This window comes from Heteronotia binoei, chromosome 10 (assembly GCF_032191835.1).
Source record: "Heteronotia binoei isolate CCM8104 ecotype False Entrance Well chromosome 10, APGP_CSIRO_Hbin_v1, whole genome shotgun sequence".
NCBI classification, from domain to species: Eukaryota; Metazoa; Chordata; class Lepidosauria; order Squamata; family Gekkonidae; genus Heteronotia; species Heteronotia binoei.
Genome location: NC_083232.1, coordinates 105,228,392 through 105,251,779, shown reverse-complemented (window position 1 = coordinate 105,251,779; position 23,388 = coordinate 105,228,392). Strand labels below are relative to the sequence as shown.

The 23,388-nt window shown below is 46.8% G+C and overlaps 1 protein-coding gene across 1 annotated transcript; it reads right to left on the bottom strand.

Moving 5' to 3' along the window:
* Positions 1–357: 357 nt before the first annotated feature.
* Positions 358–7,085, bottom strand: LOC132577962 (cytochrome c oxidase assembly protein COX18, mitochondrial). Its single transcript, XM_060247750.1, has 6 exons — positions 6,825–7,085; positions 6,609–6,709; positions 5,271–5,434; positions 3,244–3,365; positions 1,987–2,094; positions 358–1,693 (listed from the first exon to the last, which is right to left on the bottom strand). The coding sequence occupies exons 1-6, from the start codon at positions 7,083–7,085 to the stop codon at positions 1,523–1,525; spliced, it is 927 nt and encodes a 308-aa protein (XP_060103733.1). The 3' UTR covers positions 358–1,522.
* Positions 7,086–23,388: the final 16,303 nt, after the last annotated feature.

The window sequence follows — 23,388 nt, the reverse complement described above, 5'->3', positions numbered from 1 at the left end:
TGCACACCCCTAAGAATTGTGCCAGTCCCTGCAGGGCGTGGTCACCAGGCAGGCACCAGCACAGGTCCTGTGGCAGGAGGCAGTCTCCACTGTGAGTTTAAGTGTGTGTGGGGGTGTCTATGATTCTAATTGGACTCTCCCCCGCCTCCAGGATCCGAATTTGTCCTGGGGGCAGCCCATACAACCAGGAAACAGCACTGACCAACTTGCAGGGCAGTCCCCTGAATGATACCTGGTGGTCCAAGCCTTATTTTGGGATTCAGAAATTTTGGAAAGAGCCCTCAACATTTGTGTTTGGATTCACGAGTAAGGAACTAGGAAGCTGTTGGAGCTTAACCACAGGATATAAAACCAATGTTCATATTAAGTGGATTTTTATTTTATTTATTTGGCACGATTTCCAGAAAAACGGAAGCTAGAATTTTCAATATTTATTGAGAAAAGCATTTGTAATTCTAAGTAAAAACAAGCAGAAGTTCTTATATTTTGGAAGCTCTCCTGAGACTAAACTATGCTTAGGATATTGACTGAGTATTGAGATTTCTTAACCACAGTTACTTTTATTCTAGTTCCTGTGCACACAACATAAAGCCTATCTGTACTCCTGAGTGCCAGAAATAAATGTAACGAAACTATAGGATTTTAGCCAGAAGCGACTCCAGGGCAAATAGCGCCCCCCCCCTGCTGTGCTCTGCCCGCCCTCCCCCCCACTGCCCTCGTGGCGCTCCACTCGCCTACCCCCTCACGTTTAATCTGTCTTTCTTCAGTTTGGAGGCTTATTTATCACTGGAACCCAATCTTTACAATACATTCTGTTCAGAACATGTTTCCAAGAGAACCTGGAAATCTTACAGACATGTTCTGAACCTTGTTGGTCTTCTGTGAATGTATTGTAAAGATTGGGTTCCAGTGATAAATAAGCCTTCAAACTGAAGACGAATGAAAACGTCTTGATATTTAGAACAGACGTCTTTGGAAGGGCTTCCTTTAGTTCTTTGAACTAAATACTGAAATATTGTTACTCCTTTGTGATTGGAAAGACTGAACTGTCTTCTGTGAATGTCTTTTTGCTACATGCTCTTGTCTATTTGAAGTTCTATGTGCAAGCTTTGTCAGAACACTGACCTCTACATTACACTGTCTTGTTTAAAATTTATGGTGTGTCTCAGCGTTTTTTTTATTTACACAGAAATAAATGTAAGGCTGAAGGTCCTGTTTTGAGAATCCTGGAGGCGCTGAAAGCATGCACCCGTCTCAGGCCTGGCAGAGGGCTGGGTACCCCAAACATGGCCAAAATTCCTGCAAAAACCCCACACATTCCCAGAGACTCCTAACACCCTCAAGGAGCCACAATGTTGTTTACTCTTCTCCAACACAGCACAGCCCCCCCGCCGTACTGATGAAATCTGATTTGTTCAAGGTGAGCTTCCACATCCAGGAAGAGTAAATAGAGTATCGCTTGATTTCAAGCGTCAGCAATGACATGAACAAAAAGAACAGTTTGTTTCAAACAGTGAGGATCTCACTTCAACAAATATTTTGCACAGGCGGCAGCAACAAGGTCCCTGTAAGGAGTGGCTGAATCAGACTTGGTCAGGGGTATACAGCAAAGTCTACGGAAAGCAGGAGAACGGAGCAGAAGATTGTGTGAAAGTCCCATGAGGCTCGAAGACACCCAGTACAAAGCCATGGCCTGCAACAAAAACAGAGAGATGTGCTCTGTTCAAATGAGCTGCAGCAACAGTCCTCCTCACTCTGCTGTGGGCAGACAGCAGCCTCACCACAGACCAGGAACAACAGTCAAAATGCATCTTGAGGAGGAGCGGCTGGAGACACAGAGCCAGATATTTATAGTACTCATGGTGCATAATGCAAGGGAGCATCTCCAAGGTCCCAATTCTGCTAGGCATGCACTTGTAGTGCCAACCATACAACACCCAAGACCTGCAAGAAGACACTGACCAGCTTCTGTCCTGCAGCACTTACAGATGGCACAGTTGCAGCAACAGGGACCATAAGTACAGACATCCCCCGAAAGAAGTGAGTAGCATACTTCTGAATCCTGGACAGTTTGGTTTTCTGCAAGACAAAAATCTGAAGAGAAGAGAAATTTCAATGTGAAAAAATAAGGAAAATGTCAGCTGAGACGATGCAAGGCAAAAATGGCCTCCAACTGATTCTTTGTGCCTTTACATTCCCTTCCAAGTTTACAGTTTAGAAAATAACGTTTCCTCTACATCAGACATTCTTTTATAAGCATACAGTTATTCACAGGCTTTGCCAATTAAAGCATTTCCATGTTTGATGAAAACAAACAGGAGACTCGAGGCAATTTAAAGACCAACAGATTTATTGCGCTGTTGTGGTCTATAATCCACTGCATCAGATTAAAGAAATGTGTCCTCAGTGTGCAGAAACAGAGAGAATCCCATGCAAAAAACTGGGGGGGAGGGGGTCAGAGCTCAGAGGTATGCAAGAGAAGCACAGTGACCATTCCCAGAAGCAGAGGGATTATTCTAGTACTGCTTTTGTAAATATGATCTGGAAAAAAAATATTGTGAGTGCTTTTGTGGATTCTTTTTACTTTGTGTACCATTCCCAGAATGTTGCAAACTGTGTGACCTCTGGGACTCCGCTGTTGTTCACTTGCTTGGGGATCTCTAACTTCCAGCACCTCATGAAGGGGCTTTATTAAGCAAAAATAAAAGACTAACAGAATTTCCGGTGGACGAGGCTATTTTTTGTCTTATTGTATCCTTATTGTATTTTTTGTCTTATTGTATCCTGCCAAAAGGTTTCCCTTTTGGAACGAAGAGAGCATCTGTACAGACACCGAAGGTAAGATTCCCTTTTTCTTGCTGCCACCCGTCGAGCAGCTGGTGTGCTCTCTGCACTGCAAGGAGTCAAGCCAGGTGGAGAACCACAAGATAAAGCAGAGGAGAGCAAACCGAGGGACACCACCAATGTTCCCTCTAAGCTGCAGTGTCTTGTGAGCAAAAATTCTACTTTGTGAGCTACTGGCATTAAAGCTGTGAGCTACTGTATAAATTAGTGTGCTCTGGGGTCATCCTTCCTGAGCTAAGACAAAAACGTGTGAGCTGGAGGCTAAAAATCTGTGAGCTGGCTCACACTAACTCAGCTGAGAGGGAACACTGGACACCACCCTGAGCTCTTGGGGGTGGGGATCAGGGGAATCATGGGCACAGCCCTCTTCCTGTTCTCCCCACTCTCCCTTTTACGTACTTCCACTATCAGCAGATTCAGTACTCCAAGAGTGATGGGCAAAAGCAGGGTCTGATCGGGTGCAGTGAGGTCCGTGAACCAGAGGGTGCCTCCCATGGAAAGCTGTTCCTGGACAGGAAGCCCTGCTGAAGACACAGGGAAAGAGCACATTCTTGTTGCTTGAAAAATGCATCACAGAACAGTTTCTATTCTTGTACAGCACCTGTCAGTTATTAGGAACATAGTACACAAGCAGGTTATTGAGAATCTAGAGAATGTTGGGAAATTTTAGGGATTTTAGAAATGTGTGAGAGTCAGAATTGCAAGTGGATATGGTGAAAGGTGGGATCATTTCCAAAGGTGGGGGTCCAAGAGGCAGGAAGATCATGACGACAGTGAACCCTTTAAGGTCAGGAAAGAAGCAAGAAAACTCTTCCTCTTAAAGGCAGCAATCGGAACAGAACCTAACTGATGAGTTTGCTTTCTACCTCTGATTTAATTTTTATGCTTCTATTGAGTTTTTTTTTCTCCAACTTTTGCTTTGTTAATTTCTGAGGACTTACGAAATTTGTGTTCTTGGGTTCCCATCTCAGATGGGGAAAAACTGGCCCTTGAAGTCACTGAGGCAGTTTCTTGTTTCTAGCTGGGAAGAGCACAGAGGGCTGGGGATGGGTCTCCCCCCCGCACCAAGTGCTAGCATTTGAGAAAGGAGCAGAGAAGCTTCAGGCAGCATCAGGGTCAGACACTGAACGAAGCGGTACTCAGGGGAGGGTCCTCTAACCTGCTTGAAACTGATTCTCCTCCCCTGCATGATTCCTGATAGGGTTTCTTTGTGAGTCCTCAGCAAACCAAGAGGAGTGTGGGGGCAGTGATGCTCTGTATTCTTGGTGCTTGGGCTGGTAGACCAGACGGGCCAATGGTCTGATCCAACGTTGTAGTTTCTCTTATGTCCTTAAGTGCTGGCCAACAAACCTGCCCAAAAGGAAGGCCACCCACCCTCTTTCCCTCACGTGTCCCTTTTCACCTCTCAGGCACAAGGAGCCAGGCTGCCAGAAGCCCATCACGATGGATTGCAGATGGTTTCCCTAATGATGCCCTTCCAGGGTTTTTCCAGGCATCCCAGTGTGGGAGCAAAAAGGGGCTTCACTGCTGCCACAACAGTGCCACACTGATCAGGAAGAACTAGGAAGCCCCCTCCCTCCCCAATGCAAGCCTGGATCCAAAGCACCCTGGGCTTACCTGAATTTCTCTGAACCCTGACTGCCAATTTTAACAAGAGCATTATTAAAAACTTACAGGCAGCCTTAAGCTGGGGGGGGGGAGGAGCTAACTGCTTGATCCTCCAACAAGGACAGGTGCTAAAGCACAAAACGAGCAACTGCAGTGCAGCCTTCTGCAGTTATGGCATGCTCAGAAACCATTTGCTCACTGATCCCCCTTCTTGCACATTAAGGTCAACTGAGTATGATCAGCACCAAATACCTTACCACTGTTAGGGAATTATCTGGTCCTACAAGGGGCAGCCTCTTCAACACATAGGTCAGAAGTCTACTGGGCCCAAGTGATTTTAAGGCTATTCATGCCTTTGTCCATGTGCTCCAAACAACTATTCTCAGCAAACCAGATAATGGGTTCCATGCCAGGAATGCTCCCCAATTTAGAACTGAGGAAGTTAAAAATGTCAAATTGCTCACTCTGAAGCAGGACACAGAGAAGAAAGCAGGTCTTTAGGTTTTTCTGCAAACTTGGGATTGCTTCATGATCCTGGGATTTTCTCACCTTGCATATCTAGTCATCCATGCTCTATATTGGCTGCTTTAGAATTAGACATATGACATGGAAAGATGGCTTCTTTTGTTATGTGATGATTTGCTTGTGCTGTCTGCAGAAGACTGCCAACTGCCCTCTGGAACATTTTCTTACCTGCTTAAAAATCTCATTATTCCGTTTTATGCAAAGCTAATAAGCAGTCTTAAATGTGAAAGGTAGTAAGTTTTCAAAAGACTTTAGAAAACACACACACTGCATCGTCAACTTAAAATTACTACCTTCAGAAGCTGTCCTTCCAATGCTGAAGTTCCGCAAAGCGAAGGAAACAAAGACCCATACTGGAACCTGTATCCATATCAGCAAGCTGGCCTTGAAAGGGTGACAATTATCTCGAACATATAACTCTGAAACAATTCTTTTCAAATTCTTCCTGAAATGGAACCTGGTTGGAAAGATAAGCATAAGACAATCTTATAGCGTGAGGCTTAATTGATCCCAAGGAAACAGCATTTCCCTGGGCATGTAACAAAGGGCTGTGAGAACTAAGCACTAATGCAACCCTTCTCATGATCTGCCTAAGTTCACAGGATCAGCACTGTTGTCAGATGGCCATTTAGCTTCTGTTTCCAAACCCCCAAAGAAGGAGAGCCCACTATCTCCCGAGAAGGAAGTCTGTTCCACTGAGGAACCGCTGTCAGGAAGTTCTTCCTAATGTATAGTAGAAAGCTCTTCTGACTCAATTTCAACTTGGTTCTGGTCTGACCTTCTGGGGTAACAGAAAAGAATTCTGCACCATCTTCTTCATGACAGCCCTTCAAGTACTTGAAGACGGCTTTATATTGCCTCTCAGTCGTCTCTTCTCCAGGCTAAACATGCCCAGCTCCTTCAACCTTTCTTTGTAGGACTTGGTCTCCAGACCCCTCACCACCTTCATTGCCCTCCTCTGGACCTGTTCCAACTTGTGTCTATCTCCTCCTTGGGGAGGGAACATATGAAGCTGCCTTATACTGAATCAGACCCTTGGTCCATCAAAGTCAGTATTGTCTTCTCAGACTGGCAGCGGCTCTCCAGGGTCTCAAGCTGAGGTCTTTCACACCTATTTGCCTGGACCCTTTTTTTTTTTGGAGATGCCAGGGATTGAACCTGGGACCTTCTGCTTCCCAAGCAGATGCTCTACCACTGAGCCACGGTCCCTCCCCGAATGGATGGTGGCTCAGTGGTAGAGCATCTGCTTGGTAAGCAGAAGGTCCCAGGTTCAATCCCCGGCATCTCCAACTCAAAAGGCTCCAGGCAAATAGGTGTGAAAAACCTCCGCTTGAGACCCTGGAGAGCCACTGCCAGTGTGAGCAGACAATACTGACTTTGATGGACCCTGGGGGGGGGTCTGATTCAGTATAGGGCAGCTTCATATGTTCTTAAATGGTGGTGCCCAAAACTGAACACAATACTGTGGATGAGGTGTAAGCAGAGCAAAGCCATGCCATCACTTCGGGTGATGCACTCTGAAACTGCACTGGCCTTTGCAGCTGCTGCGTCCCCCTCTCAGTCTCTCCCCTGGCAGGGGTGCCCTCCTCCTCCCCCTCCCCCAGGGGCTGCTGCCTGCTGGAGCCACCCACCTGGCGGCCCACGGGCTCCACCGTCTTTGCTGGGCGCACAGCGAGACCTCCAGGCGCAGCCGCTGGGCCAGGCCACGCACCTCCGGCTGCAGGTTCTCCAGCTGGCTGAGGAGACACCGGCAGGGCCGTCAGCGGGGAAGGGGCGGGCGCGCTTCCTCCTCCTCCCCCCCCCCCGCGCGCTCTGCCCATGCGCAGAGGATCCGGGCGGCGGCGCACCTTGGCGAGGACGCGGGCCTGGAGGGCGGCGAGCGGGAGGGTGAGGCCGGTGCGGAGGAGGGCGCTGGAGGCCACCACTGTGGCCCACCACGGCAGCCCCGAGGCGGCCTGCAGCCCCGCCAGCCCCGCCTCCGCCCAGCCCACTGGCGCCCACCCCGACACCGCCTCCCACCAGCCCCACGCCGGGGCCGGCCCGGGCCCCCCGCTCAGCCCCCGGCAGCCGCCGACGCCCAGCAGCCGCCCCCTCAGCAGCCCCCTCATCGCCACCCGCCAGCCGAGGATCACTTCCGCCTCCGCAGGAGGGACTTCCGGCGCGTCGCGGGGAGGGAGGGCGGGGCTTCTCCTCCCCCTGGCCCCTGCGTGACCCCGGGGGCGGGGCGGGACTGGGTGGGCTTGATCCTCATTGGCTGGCGTCGCTTCACCCGGTGGCAGGTGCCTTCATACAAACCGCATTGGAAGCAATATTTAAATTCCTTTGCGTCTCAGTCAAGATACTCGGGAGAGAGGGCAGAAGCGCAGTCCGTTTGCGACCACACCTGTTTCGGGAAGCGGTCAGATCTATTTTGCAGTTTCTTGGGCTTCGTGTACCTCTGCAAACAAAGAGAGAAAATTGTGCAATTTTTTGTAAAGGAGAATCTTTGGAATACTATTGAACATTGTTTAGTAAAAAAAATGTTTTGGTATTACATGCATTAGTAAAAACCGTTACAGAGTGTTCTATATTTATTTGCTTATTCATACTTGTGAGCTCTCTATGCGCTGTGGACAATCCAAGTGCTTCATGGACCTTCTAAAATCTATGTGGGAAGACACTTTGCCATTAACAGGAGGATATCAAACCCAAAAGACTCCAGAAAGGAGTCAAAAGGTGAGCTCAAAACCAGCGCCAGCCCCGGGGTGCCTGGTGCACGAGGCAGGAGCCCCCCCCCCACGCCGAGGCACAGCACCCGCCCGCCTCCTCCCTCCCTCCCCCTCCAGCCCGCCGCCGCCCCCCTATGCCAACGCTGTGACGCTCGGATCAGTCGCTTCCCCTCCCCCTGCCAGCTCCTCACAGCCTGCGCATTCTGTTAAGAGACTCTTAAACGCATAGGCATGGGCTGCGAGGAGCTGGCAGGCCTTAGTTTTACTCGCGGTGAAGGGGGGGGAGCGAGCATTGCGCGGCGGCAGCGGGCTGGAAGGTGCAGGGGGGGCGGTGCGCCGGAGGGGGGGCGACCGTGGCAGGTGGGAGGAAGACCAACTAAGCACTTGGCTGGGGCACCGGGGGGGGGGCAATTTGCTGCCCCCTGCCTCCAGGTGCCCTAGGCAACCGCCTAGTTTGCCTAGTGGGTGAGCTGGCCGTGCTCAAAACAATCGCCGTTCAGCTTCCTTCTCCCCCCTGGTCCTTTCCTCCCCATTAGAAAATCTTCTCTGTGTTGCCCATTCAATCACTGCAGCCCGCATTGAGTTTGTGTAAAGCACTGGGTTTGGAGACGTTCAGCCACTAACATCCTTTATTAACGAACACACAACAACAAGACAACATGACAGGGCCCGGTCGCCGCTTATATTCCTGCACCCGGAACAACCCACTCCAGCCAGTTTGGTGTAGTGGTTAAGTGTGCCGACTCTTATCTGGGAGAACCGAGTTTGATTCCCCACTCCTCCACTTGCACCTGCTGGCATGGCCTTGGGTCAGCCATAGCTCTGGCAGAGGTTGTCCTTGAAAGGGCAGCTGCTGTGAGAGCCCTCTCAGCCCCACCCACCTCACAGGGTGTCTGTTGTGGGGGAGGAAGGTAAAGGAGATTGTGAGCCGCTCTGAGACTCTTCGGAGTGGAGGGCGGGATATAAATCCAATATCTTCTTCTTCTTCTTCTCCCAAGGCCAGTCCAATCCTGGCCATTTAAAGTTTGCACCACAGATCTTAATTGGCAGACAGTCAGTCTGTCCCTAGTCAGGTGACCCTCAGTTTCCTGTGGTTCCTCTGTTTCCGCTAGGCAGTGCTGTGTTGGAAATTCAGAGACCAAAATGCAGTACACAACAGTTTGCCAGATATTGTGGAAACAGGACATATTTCCAAAACTATAGCTGTGTTGCACATTGGTGGATTTTTCTTGATAAACAAATTGGCCTCTCTTCAATTTACCTTTGTCTTGGTGAAGCCTGTGCTCTTTTTTGATGGCCTCACTCAAGTAAGTTTCCTGCTTCTTGAAGAGGGATGGCTCCCTTGACTGGAGTCACAAACCAGACAGCCTGGCAAGGAAGTCTTGCATCTGACAGACCAGAGATCAGGCGCCTCATTTCTGCAAATGTATCTTTCGTCACCATAACAGACTAGCTCAGGTATTGCAAGCAGGATGCTGAAAAGATGTCCTTGCCTGGCAGCCTACCCATTTGACATTGGCTTGCCTTGGTTGGAACAGGGCAAGGTCCTCCTGCCCCTGGCCCCAGCCTCCAGCTCATCATTGTCAAGCATATGAGTATGAATCTTGCTTTTTCTTTATGATATTGTCTGAAGGTATTAAAATCCATTGAATGTTCGGATATGCAAACCCCTGCTTCCCCCACCTGTCTTTCCCTCAGTCTCATTTAATGTAGCAAATGTAGGAATGCTTTGAAGGCAGAGAGTGCCAAACCTGTTCCTAGGCAAAAGCCTGGGAAGACAGGAGATTGTAACCACAATAGATAGTTGAATGCATAAACTGTAGCTTTTCTCACGCCAGTGTGACATTGCTCCCTTATCTTGCTTTGCTCCTTTGAAGCATCTTTTAATACTGTATGTACTCCATTGTCCTGTATCACTTTCAATGAGTCCATTGAAAGAGCTACATTGGATTATCAATAAACTAGAACTTTGCAACAATGTCTGGTTATTAGAATTTTCCATGCTTGACAATCATGAACAGAGCCTTTGCAGAAGTCAGGAGCCTGATCACTGGCTGTGTGGCATACCTGTCTTTTCTGTGGTCTGCTCAGATGCAAGACTCTCTTGCCAGGCTGTTTGAATATAAATCTCCTCACATCAGCTAGATTACTCAAATCAACAGTCATGCAATCTCACTCCTCTAATATTTCGTGTGAAGGGCTGAAGGTGAAGGTGATTGTGGCTGATTGATTAGAGTGGCTGTGTTGCCCACCCTCTTTGCATTATTAAGCTGTGCCTTGCCAGAGGCGCGAGCCTTTGGCATGAGCTAAAGGGCTCTTAGCCTGTGGCTCTTAGCCTGGGGGCTGTGTAAGGACCAGGAACCCAGATTCCTTGTGTTCCCAATAAGGTAAGTAGACTCTCCAGGCTGGGAGCCACATAAAAAGAGTTTAAAAAGAGACTGCATATTTTTAAAAAGCTATCATGAAGGTAGAATGCCAGCAGGGGGGGGGGGGGCTTTCCAGTGTTTTGCACTGAGTGTCACATGTATGACTATCTGCCCACAGGACAGAAGTCTTGGGTGTGTGCTCGATGCAAGGAGCTCCTGGTCCTCAGGGAACAAGTTCGTACCCTTGAGGCCGAGGTGACTGCCCTGGAGAAGCAGAGACAGTCAGTTAGGCACTCGCAGAAGACTCTCGGGGACATGTTAGTTGAGCCCCACTCTGAACGTGGCAGCCCCGTTGCTGCCAGGGAGTGTGAGGGTCAAGAGGGAACAGGGCACCGGGCTGAGGATAAGGGGAATGCGCCCTCAGAAGGGACCTATTCTTCGGTTGGTGAGTGGGTATCCTTTCGCGCCGAGGAACCATCCCTGGGCGGGGAGAGAGGGAGGGTCTTGGTAGTTGGTGATTCGATCCTTAGGCAAGTAGACAGCTGGGTGGCAAAACCGCGTACTGATCGTATGGTGACTTGCCTGCCTGGTGCGAAGATAGCGGACATTACGTGTGTAGTAGATAGGCTGATAGTGCTGGGGAGGAGCCGGTGGTCGTGGTGCATGTTGACACCAACGATGTGGGGAAATGCAGTCATGAGGTCCTGGAGGAAAAATTTAGGCTGCCAGGTGGGAGACTTAAGGACAGGACCTCCAAGGTAGCCTTCTCAGAAGTGCTACCTGTTCCACGTGCAGGGCAGGAGAGACAGGCACAAATTAGAAGTCTCAATTTGTGGATGAGATGATGGTGCAAAGAGGAAGGGTTTAAGTTTGTTAGGCACTGGGATGCTTTCTGGAACAAGCGGCAGCTGTACAAAAAAGGTCTCCACTTGTCCCCGGATGGAACCAGGCTGCTGGCGCTTAAAATCAAAAAGGTGGCAGAACAGTTTTTAAACTAAATCTAGGGGGAAAGCCAACAGCAGATGAAATGCCTCTGGTTCGGGAAGACTCATCTCAAAGAGATGAAGGGTTAGCTGATACTTTTCTACCGGGTAATGGAATAGAGTTGTCCACTGAGACGGTGACAAACAGAATGGACTTCCTGCCAGAGTCTCCAGGCGGCTGGAGGAAGGTGGCGGGCCTAGCTTGCCTGGGAAATTATAGATGTTTGTACGCAAATGCTAGAAGTCTTCGAAGTAAAATTGGTGAGCTGGAATGTTTAGTGTTGGGGGAAAACATAGACATTGTGGGAATTTCAGAAACTTGGTGGAATGAGGAGAATCAGTGGGACACGGTGATTCCTGGATATAAGTTATACCGGAAGGATAGGGAGGGAAGGGTTGGAGGTGGGGTGGCTCTGTATGTCAGAGAGGGCATACGGTCCAGTAAGACTGAGGTCAGAGAATTGGAATCCCTTATAGAAATGCTTTGGGTTGAAATAGAGGGCCCAAAAGGCAATTTAACTATGGGAGTTTGTTATCACCCACCAAATCAAAAGACAGAGGACGACTATAATATGATGGAAGGCTTAAAGACGGTGGCTACACGAAAAAATTGTGTTGTCATAGGTGATTTTAACTACCCGCAGATTGATTGGGTTCTGGTTGAGAGAAAGAGACTGAGTTTCTAGATGCTCTCAATGACTGTGCTATGGAGCAGATGGTCACAGAACCTACCAGGGGTGGGGCGATCCTGGATTTGGTCCTAAGTAATGCCCAAGACCTGGTGAGAGATGTAAAAGTGATCGCACCGCTTGGGAGCAGTGACCATAACATTATTGATTTCACTATTTGTATAAATAGGGAGTTGCCCCAAAAGACCGGCACGACCACATTTAACTTTAAAAGGGGTAAATTCTCTGAGATGTGGAGGCACGTGAAGAGGAAACTGAAAGGAAAGGTAAATACAGTCAAAACTCTTGGGGAAGCTTGGAGGCTATTTAAAACTACAATCCTAGAAGGACAGATAAAATATATACCACTAGTTAGGAAAGGTACAAACAGGTATAAGAGAAGTCCTGCATGGTTAACAAACAAAGTAATGGAAGCTGTAAAAGGTAAGAAGGACTCCTTTAAGTGGTGGAAAGCTAGTCCAAGTGAGATTAATAAAAGGGAACACAGGCAATGGCAAATCAAATGTAAGACAGGCAGGCAAAAAGGGACTATGAGGAGCATATTGCAAAAAACATAAAGACCAACAATAAAAATTTCTTCAAATATATTAGAAGCAGGAAACCAGCCAGGGAGGTAGTGAGGCCCTTGGATGACCAAGGGATCAAACGATTACTGAAGGAGGATAGGGAAATGGCTGAGAAGCTGAATGATTTTTTTGCCTCCGTCTTCACTTTGGAAGATGAGAAGTGTTTGCCTGCTCTGGAACCACTTCTATTGGAAGGGGTGTTGAAAGACCTGAGCCAGATTGAGGTGACAAGAGAGGAGGTCCTACAACTAATGGACGAATTAAAAACCAGTAAGTCATCAGGTCTGGATGGAATACATCCAAGAGTTCTGAAAGAACTCAAAGTTGAACTTGTGGATCTTCTGACAAAAATATGTCATCTTTCATTGGCATCTGCCTCCGTTCCTGAGGACTGGAAGGTAGCAAATGTCACCCCCATCTTTAAAAAGGGTTCCAGAGGAGATCCGGGTAACTACAGGCCAGTCAGTCTGACTTCAATACCGGGGAAGTTGGTAGAAACCATTATCAAGGACAGAATGAGTAGGCACATTAATGAACACGAGTTATTGAGGAATACTCAGCATGGGTTCTGTAAGAGAAGATCTTGCCTCACTAACCTGTTACATTTTTTTGAGGGGGTGAACAAACATGTGGACAAAGGAGACCCGATAGATATTGTTTACCTTGACTTCCAGAAAGCTTTTGATAAAGTTCCTCATCAAAGGCTCCTTAGTAAGTCATGGAATAAAAGGACAGGTCCTCTTGTGGATCAAAATCTGGCTAATTAATAGGAAGCAGAGAGTGAGTATAAATGGGCAGCTTCGCAGTGGAGGACAGTAAGCAGTGGGGTGCCACAGGGCTCAGTACTGGGTCCCATGCTCTTTAACTTGTTCATAAATGATTTGGAGTTAAGAGTAAGCAGCAAAGTGGCCAAGTTTGCGGATGACACTAAATTGTTCAGGGTGGTAAGAACCAGAGAGGATTGTGAGGAACTCCAAAGGGATCTGTTGAGGCTGGGTGAGTGGGCGTCAACGTGGCAGATGAGGTTCAATGTGGCCAAGTGCAAAGTAATGCACGTTGGGGCCAAGAATCCCAGCTACAAATACAAGTTGATGGGGTGTGAACTGGCAGAGACTGACCAAGAGAGAGCTCTTGGGGTCGTGGTAGATAACTCACTGAAAATGTCAAGACAGTGTGCGATTGCAATAAAAAAGGCCAACGCCATCCTGGGTATTATTAGGAAGGGAATTGAAAACAAATCAGCCAGTATCATAATGCCCCTGTATAAATCGATGGTGCGGTCTCATTTGGAATACTGTGTGCAATTCTGGTCACCGCACCTCAAAAAGGATATTATAGCATTGGAAAAAGTGCAGAAAAGGGCAACTAGAATGATTATAGGCTTGGAACACTTTCCCTATGAAGAAAGGTTAAAATGCTTGGGGCTCTTTAGCTTGGAGAAACATTGACTGCGGGGTGACATGATAGAGGTTTACAAGATAATGCATGGGATGGAGAAAGTAGAGAAAGAAGTACTTTTCTCCCTTTCTCACAATATAAGAACTCATGGGCATTCAATGAAATTGCTGAGCAGTCGGGTTAGAATGGATAAAAGGAGGTACTTCTTCACCCAAAGTGTGATTAACATGTGGAATTCACTGCCACAGGAGGTGGCGGCGGCTACAGGCATAGCCAGCTTCAAGAGGGGGTTAGATAAAAATAGTGGCTATTAGCCACAGTGTGTATATATTATTGGCCACTGTGTGATACAGAGTGTTGGACTGGATGGGCCGTTGGCCTGATCCAACGTGGCTTCTCTTGCGTTCTTATTTCAGTGATGTGTAAGGATAAAGAATAAGTTCATCCACACAAAGCCAGTGCCAAACATCCTGTTGCCTTTATCAAGAGTGATGGCTTTCAAGTGGAACCCAGAAATCCTGTCATTTCCTCACAAGGCTCTAGCAGCTCATTCTTTGTACAGACGGAGTCGATTCAGAGCTTTGCTTTAACACAGGGGAAGAAACCGCACTGCAGTCTTTCTTGAGCTGAAGGGTGTTTTCAACTCTATTCCCAGAAATCTTTTGTGGGAGAAAGTGAATAAGACTTCAATCAACAAAATATTACTTTTTTCATATTCAAATGTTACATTCCCTAACTGTCATTTTCCCCTTATCATCCAATTTGACCCTCAAGGTGAACTAACTAGAGAGATTGCTACAAACTAAGGCATTACATCTTTTTATGAATGAGCTTGCACCAGGCCAAAGGACAGTTGAGGGACACTTTCCAAAACTTGGCTCTCTTCCTATTTCTTTACTACCCTGTGGAGAGGGTGCTGAATGAATGAACTTTATTACAGTCATAGACCAATATAAAAACTATAACACATCATATAAAACCCTCCTAAAATACCTAAGATAGTATAAAATACCCTCCTAAAAAAACATAAAATACAATAAAGTACATAAACATTTCCCCACCTACACAATCCAAGATAACTAAAATATAATTGAACCAATTTTAAAATTCATATCAGTTCCAATTTATATAAATCCTTTAAATCAGAGTATATAAAAACATTTATAAACTAAAATTCCAAGAGATCATACAAGACATGCAGTTTCTTGTTTCTTAGTATGGAACTTCACAAGATAATGGCAAAATTTGGCTCTGTCTAGAGACAGTTGGACTTGCATCCACCAAAAGTTTCTCCAAACATGCCTCGTCCGCGTCTGCCATTGGTTTAACTACAAACGGGGAAACAAACCTATCCCTCTGTACCTGGTGGAAAGGGCATCGAAAAAACATATGAGTCATCGACTCCACCTCTCCCATAGCACAAGGACAGCGTCGGTCTTCATACGGGACTTTTCTATATTTCCCTTCTAGCACCTTTGAGGGCATGGCTGCGCATCGAGCCAACGTAAAGGCTCTTCTGTGGGCTGGTACCTCCAAATAAAAAAAGTACTTGACCGTCCTCATAACATATTTGGTCTCAGTAGCTGCTAAAAAAGAGGGGGCCTGTTCTAGATCCCTTTGTCTCTCTATATCGCAGATTCTTTGTTTGATAATACTTTTTGCTTTGGCATAGCTCTGCGCCAAGAGGTTTTCAAGTGAGAATCCTATACTTTCTAAGTTGCTTCTGACCAATTGCAGCCACCTTGGCCTATAGGGGTCTTGAGTTATTAAAGGGAAGAGGCCTTTTTTGTTTTTATGGATCCTTAGCCATTGACATGCCGAAGATAACATAATTCTGGCCTCAATTCTCATTTGCCCAGTTTCTAAACGCAAAAGGGCATTTGACACACCTGGCGGAAGCTGCAAAACGTTACGAAGAAATTTAGATTGCACTTTCTCGAGAGCCTTCAGTTTTTTAGCCGAAATGCCCAGGTTAATACCATAGAGCAATTGTGTTAACACTTTGTATTGGAACAGTTTCGAGAGGGTGCTGTGATACTGTCATTAACACAATTGCACTTGAGATGTCTCCTGTCTACATTTGTGATTTTTATCAGCTGTCTGTAATGTTGGAAGATCTAAGATCTTGAGCTTCTCTAAGTCTTAGAAGCATTTTTGGTGGGTAGTAAGGGGAAATGACACTGAACAGGTTAAACAATTCAGTTATTCGGGACTGAATTCCCAATACAACAACAACTGGATATTCCACAGAAATTATACTCTAGCCCAAGGGTGTCAAACTCATTTGTTACGAGGGCCAGATCTGACATCAATTGAACTTTATGGGGCAAGGTCATGTGTGTCATGGAATTGTAATGCCAGGCAGTGGAGATAACAAACTTTATAAAGGATACAGACAAACACAAAGGGGTTTCCCCCCCCCTTAAAAAACAAATATGCTTAAAACTCTTGTGCTATTTTGTTTAAAATTGAAAGGTGGAAGAATAGTGGGATTTGGCAGTTCAATTTTTAAAATAAAACATCAAGAAAAAGGCAGTTTAGTGTAGTGGCTAAGTGCGCAAGTTCTAATCTGGTAGAATAGGATTTGATTCCTCACTCCTCCACATGCAGCTGCTGGATGACTTTGGGTCAGCCAAAGTTCTCAGCAGAGGTGTTCTCTCAAGATCAGTTTTCTCAGAGCTCTCTCAGCTCCACCTACCTCACAGGGTGTCTGTTGTGGGGTGAGAAAGGGAAGGAGATTGGAAGCCTCTCTGAGGCTCCGAGTAAAGATTGGGGTATAAATCCAATCTATTCTCTTCTTCTTCACAAGGATTAAAGGAAACAGGTGGAGAGAAAAAACTTTACTACACTATACTTCATGCCATTCGCCATCTTTGAAGAATAGTTTGGCTACAAGTTAATTTGTCAGTATTAACAGGAATTGCACCTTTAGACAGGAGGATTTGGACAGCAATGAAGATCCTGTGAATTTTGTGAGTTTTCTGCATTGTGCAGGGGTTGGACTAGATGACCCTAGAGGTCCCTTCCAACTCTATGATTCTATGATTTCTATCGCGAAAGCAGATTATTGTCAGAACAGCTTAGAGAGAGGGGTTACCCAGATCAGGTGGCCTCACATGCAAGGGGAAAGGTACGGAGAGAAGACAGATGGAATATGTTGACACCAAAAGGCAGTGATGCCTGTAATGAAGGATGCCTCACTTGCTTATTTGAATGTTTTGTATGAGCTAGAGCTGGCAAAAAATCATTGAGAAAAACTGATATGCTGGAGCAGATATACCAGGGTGTTCCCAGCCACCTGTGATTGGATTTCAAAGGCTAGCTAACTTGAAAGATCAGTTAACTAGAGCAGATTGTTTGTGGGGTGAGATTCCATTTGGAGGAATGCATGGACATTTTTGCTGTAAGAATTGTAGCGCCTGTAAATATGCACTATGCATTGATGATTTTTATGATAAATGGATGGATCAGAAGGTGTCTTTGAAATGTTTTTGTAATTGTGGATCTAGGAATACGATTTATGTAATTTTGTGTGACTATTTGAGGCTGTAGAATCATAGAATAATAGAATAGGATGTAGAATCATAGAATAATAGAATAGGATCTCGAGGGTCATCTAGTCCACCCGCCTACACAATGCAAGAAATTCACAAATACCTCACCCTAAATTCACAGGATCCTCATTGCTGTCAGATGGCCATCTAGTCTCTGTTTAAAAACCTCCAAGGAAGGAGAGCCCACCACCTCCCGAGGAAGCCTGTTCCACTGAGGAATCGCTTTAGCAGTCAAGAAGTTCTTCCTAATGTTTTGTTTAAAATAATTTATTTTAATACATATACATTACATTTTCTCCATCCCTCCCCCCTTTTGGTGACCCCCTGCAGTGCATTTTATTTAAATTGTTAAAAAAAGGTAATAAACTTTATCTATTAAAGAATCTTACTTCATAGAAAAAACATCAAAAAGAGAAAAAAACATAGGTTATAATTGTAATCCATATTCATAGTAGTCCTTTAGCCACTAACAAAGAAACGAAAATAATATATTCCAATAATCTCGCTTTTTTACTATAATCCATATAAAGTTTCTTTAGAGATTAACCATTGTCAAAAATCGCCAAATATCCTTTAATGTTCCATTGTTTTTCAACATATTTTTGGAACTTTCCCTACCCATTTTTAAACTTCTCTAAATCTTGTTCTTTTAAGATTCTTGTAAGCTTGTCCATTTCACTCCAATGCATAACTTTTAAAGTCCACTCCCACATTTCTGGTATTTTGTCTTGTTTCCACATCCGCGCGGTTCCGTCACAGTGGCAACCCAGAGAGCTGCAGGGTGGGGGTGGCAATAGCGACAGGCAGGGTCAGGGCCACCGGGCCGGCTATCGCTGGGCCTTGCTGCACGTCGAAGCAGTCGACGCGCCGCACACAGCGGACACTCTCAGAGCCATCCTCTCACGGCAGTTAGAGGGCTAGGTAGGCAGCAGGGACGTCGCCACGGGCTTCATGGTGACTGATGGTGCTCCAACATCAAGGTGGCCATCCAGCGTCAGGGCCTAAACTGCCTTCCTTGTGTGGCCCACCTTCTCCACCTTGTGGTTAAGGACGCATTGGGACAGATGAAAAACCAGGATCATCTGTATCTAGCCGCGACCCATGAGTACCGACTTCTGCTCCAGAAATGTTGGCACATCACGGGTCACTTCTCACGCAGCAATACAGACTCTTATCGGCTGCATGAGAAACAGACACTGATAGGCGTGCCAGGGCACCACCTGATCGGTGATGTCAGCACACGCTGGAACTCCACCTGTGCCATGCTGGAGCACATGGTGGAGCAGAGAGCAGCCCTGGATGCCTTTGTCTCTGAGACAATGGTCTTTCGGGATGAGAACCGTCTCACCCAAGAGGATTGGGTGGTCATTTCTCAGACTGTGGAGGTTCTTGAGCCCTTCAAGACCTACACAGAAATGCTCTCGTCTGACCCGGCGAGCATTGCACTGGTTGTCCCCATGGTCCAGATGGCCCGTGAGGACCTGGCCTCATTTCTAGTGCCAGCTCAAGGTCGTGCAGACGTTCTTCCAGTGGTGCGCACCCTGGTTGTTAGGCTGCAGGAAGGGCTTGAGGCCCGCTTTCAGACTTTCACCCAGGATAAGGTCTACATGATGGCGACCATGTTAGACCCGCGCCTTAAGGGCACAGTTGCTGAGTGGGCCAACGAGCTTGATTGCTGACGAGACGAGCTCTTCCAGAAGGTCAAGCATTCCATAGTCAGGGCAGGCCCAGTGCCGGTAGTTGAGGAGGAGGGGGGTGGAAGCAGCTCATCTGCCACTTCCACTGCTGTTGTTCATCCCTAACCTCCCCAGCTAGGCAGTGTTTCCCAACAGACTCACGCCACGAAGAGTGCTGAGGTGACATTCATCAGGCGGGTCGTTGGCCCCTCTAGGAGCGGTAGGGCACCGAGAGTGAAGACGGGTGCTGCAATGGTGAGGAACTATCTTTTTGAGCCCCTCAAGCCGCAGGAAGTGTCTCCTTTGGACTACTGGGTCATGAAGGAGGGGGTCTAGCCAGCCCTCTCCTCCGTGGCCAAGGCATTCCTCTCATGCCCACCGACGAGCGTGCAGAGCGAGCACATCTTTTCACATATGGGCAACATTGTCTGCCCACATCGCAATCGCCTGCAACCCTGGACAGTTGAGCAGTTGGTCTTCCTGAAGGTCAACTTGCCTATGTTCAGCTCCCCGAATGTAGACTTTGAGAGTGAATGAAGTGAGCACCTACTTGTGCCTGCATCCTCTCTTGGCCTACGCTTGGAAGGTGGTTGTAAAATGCTCCTCCACTAAAAATTGACTAGAGTCCAAAGACAGCCCAAAAACTCACTCACAAATTGATTGGCAGTGCATCCCCCCCCCCCTCATCCCTCCCCAAACCAAAAGTGAATGCTGGTTTAAAACCTGCAAAGCGATCCAAATTTCTCCAGTCCTCCATCTACACATGCCTAATAATACTGAAAGAGCCATTGCAGCTTCCAACTGTAACCAACAGCACCCACAGGCTCAGCCAGGATAACCCAGGTTTTTTTTCAGGGGAAGGAGGAAGAAAGAGGGAGGTGCCAGTGATGATGACAGGCAGCCAGCAGCCATACCAATGCTGAGGTCCCTCTAATGGGATAGTGATGCTGGTATGTTACTGCTGAGCTGAGAGAGAAGGAATGGTTGCCTTCCTCTCACACAATTTGAGGCCCTCCCAGTGATCTTCCTCATTTGGGGTGCAATTCTGGCTCGCCTCCTCATGGTGCACCCTGGGTAATGCAAAAGAGCCTGGACCAGCCAACCATCCATCACTCAAGGTAAGTCAAAATGCTTCTTGCTTTGTGTCAGATACAGAATGATGTGGAGCTAGGTGTGGTGGTCCACAACTTCTCTTGTTTGAGAGTTGTGTTGTTTGGGGCAGGGCTGGAGAGCTGGCATCTATAGATTGTGTGTTCTGTGGCAGGGAAGCTGGCACCTGGGTGAGAGACCCAGAACCAGCAGCCTTGTTGTGGTTGGCCAGCTCTCCCCGTGTTGTTTGGGGCAGGGCTGGAGAGCTGGCATCTGTAGATTGTGTTCTGTGGCAGGGAAGCTGGCACCTGGGTGAGAGACCCAGAACCAGCAGGCTTGTTGTGGTTGGCCAGCTCTCCCCGTGTTGTTTGGGGCAGGGCTGGGGAGCTGGCATCTGGGTTTGCTGCAGCCAGGGGCAGATTCCTTGAGCAGATTGTCTTTTGTGTGGCGGTGATGTTGGCAACTGGGTTGATATTGGTTCCAGGCCTGCACTGCAGGGTTCTAAGGGTGTTTTCGCACTCACCTTCAGCCGGCGCCGCGACCCTCTTGACGACGGAGGATCTGTGCTGATTTCCCACACGAAGCGCTGGAGCAACCAGAAGAGCCGCCAATTTCCGGCGCGAAGCCCGCTCAAGCGTTTTCCTGCTTCTTGGCGATTTACGTTTGAGCGGGCTTCGTGCCGGAAATTGGCGGCTCTTCTGGTTGCTCCAGCGCTTCGTGTGGGAAATCAGCACAGATCCTCCGTCGTCAAGAGGGTCGCGGCGCCGGCTGAAGGTGAGTGCGAAAACACCCATAGAGTAGAGGGATGTAGTGCATTTGGGTCCTTTAGAGATTCCCTGGTGTGAAGTTAGGTTTGGCTTTGGGTGCCCCAGGAATTGGACCCCCTGGTCCAATTTTTTTTTGGGCCTTGTGGGTTTTGTGTGGGACAGTGCCCTGAAGCTGCACAGCAGTTTGGGGGGCTCTCCTCAAAACCTCCTGCTCCCCAGAACCACTTTTCCCATGACAATTACAGTGAGGAAGTGGCTCTAATTGTTTTTTCTCACAATTGGGAGCAGTGTTCCTTTTGGGGTGCCCACAGATGGGTGAAGTCTTTTTGGGCCAGGGGGGTTTCATGCTAGGGAGTCCCCTGAAGCTGCCCTCTCCCTCTCCCTTTTGGGGCCAGAGCCACTTTCCCCACAGCAATTGTAGTGGAGGAAGTGGCTAATTGGGCTTTCCCCATCATTGTTGGCAATGGGCCTTTTGGAGAGCCCAAAGACAGGGACCCCCTGGCCCAATCTTTTTGGGACTTGGGGGTTTTGTAGGTGAGAGTCCCCTGCGGGTTCCCTGCAGTTTTTGAGGCTCTCCCTCAAACCCCCTGCCCCCCAATAGCCTCTAATTATGCCCTATGTTGCCATTGATTTCAATGGCCCATAGGGTATAATGGTGGAATAGGGGCACCCTCTTTGGGTGCCCCTGGAATGGGATCCCCTGGCCCAATCTTTTTGGGACTTGGGGGGTTTGTAGGGGATAGTCTCCTGCAGGTCCCTTGAAAATTTGGGGGCTCTCCCTCAAACCCCCTCACTTCCAGGCGGCTTCAAATATACCCTATTTGCCATTGATTTCAATGGCCCATAGGGTATAATGGGGCCGTATATTCGGAAATATAGCCTCAGATCGCAAAGCATGGAGGCACACCATCCACCAGGCTGTCTCTTCCTTTGAGAACGCACGCATAGCTGGTCTTGAGGACAAAAGGAGATTGAGGAAGAATCGTACTGCTACAGCACCAACCCCAAATCAGACTTTTCCCTGCAGCCACTGTGGCCGGACCTGCCTGTCCCGCATTGGTCTTGTCAGCCACCAGCGAGCCTGCAGCAGACGTGGACTACTGCACCTTTCTTAAATTTTCGTTCATGAAGTCAAGCCGAGAGATTCGGAAATAGCCACACATCTACCATATATGCGGCTATTCTGAGAGCGGTATTCAGCAGTATACGGGATTCAGAATTTTTCCCCCCCCGTATACTTCCGAATCTGTGTAATTCCGAATTTTTTTTTTTTTTTTGCACATCCCTAATCCCAACAAAAAAATGTCTGGTGCCTTCGTAATATTATATCCCAAAATTTCCGAAATCTCTGGCTGAATCATTTGCCAAAATTGTTTTGCCTTTTTACAAGTTCACCACATATGGTAGAAAGATCCTTCTTGTTTTTTACATTTCCAACATCTATCCGACACCTGATTGTTCATTTTTGCCAATTTCTTAGGTGTCATATGCCACCTATATAACATTTTAAAGCAATTTTCCTTAATTTTATAACATGTAGATATTTTCATAGAGTTCTTCCATAAGTGTTCCCATGACTCCATCTGTATTTATATTTATCGCCCATTTTATCATTTGTGATTTAACTACTTCATCTTCTGTAGACCATTTCAATAATAGTTTATATGTCTTTGAAATCAGCTTTTCATTTTCCCCAAAGAGCATTCTCTCCAGTTCTGTTTGTTCTTGTTTTATTCCATAGTTCTTAATGTTCTGTTCAAACAAACTCTTTATTTGTTGCAACTGAAACCAATTATATTTATTCTGTATTTCCTCAGCCGATTTTAATTTCACCTTTCCTCCTTGAATTTTTAAAAACTGTTTATATGATAACCACTTCTCTTCTTTAATATCTGAATACAACTTTATTACTTCTGTTGGCACAATCCAAAGCGGTTTCCTCTCATCTCCATATCTTTTATATTTTGACCAAGTATTGAACAGATTGCTTCTTATATAATGATGTGAGAAGAAGCCGTCCATCTTATTTTTCCCATAGTACATGTAGGCATGCCATCCAAAAACATTTCCGTGACCTTCTAATGCTAGTAATTTTCTATTTAGTAATGTCATCCATTCCTTAATCCACACCAGGCATACTGCATGATACAGCTTTAAATTAGGCAGCTGAAATCCGCCCCTTTCTTTTGCATCTGTCAGAATTTTTATTTTAATTCTTGGTTTTTTCCTGGCCCATACAAATTCTGAAAGTTTCCTTTGCCATTTTTTAAATTGTCTGTTGTCTTTCACTATTGGAATTGTTTGAAACAGGAACATAATTCTTGGTAAGACATTCATCTTTATTGCAGAAATTCTGCCCAGCATAGACAAATTCAGTTTATTCCATTTTATCAAATCTCCATCGATCTTACACCAGAGTTTTTCATAATTATTTTTGTACAAATCAGTTTTTTTTGTTGTTATTTCCACACCTAAGTATTTTACTTTGGAGGTAATTTCACACTCTGTTAACCTCTGTAGTTCTTTCTGTTTGCTCTTTGACATATTTTTGCACAAAAATTTCAATTTTTCTTTGTTTATGTAAAAGCCTGACAATTCTCCATATTCTTGTATCT

Excerpts from the sequence above, each read along its gene's own strand:
- LOC132577962 (XM_060247750.1), bottom strand. The coding sequence starts at position 7,085 with ATGAGGGGGCTGCTGAGGGGGCGGCTGCTGGGCGTCGGCGGCTGCCGG. Across the intron at positions 2,095-3,243 it reads TGAATCTGCTGATAGTGGAA|ATTTTTGTCTTGCAGAAAAC; the intron begins GTACGTAAAAGG and ends TCTTCTCTTCAG. Across the intron at positions 1,694-1,986 it reads TTGCTGCAACTGTGCCATCT|GCCATGGCTTTGTACTGGGT; the intron begins GTAAGTGCTGCA and ends TTTTTGTTGCAG.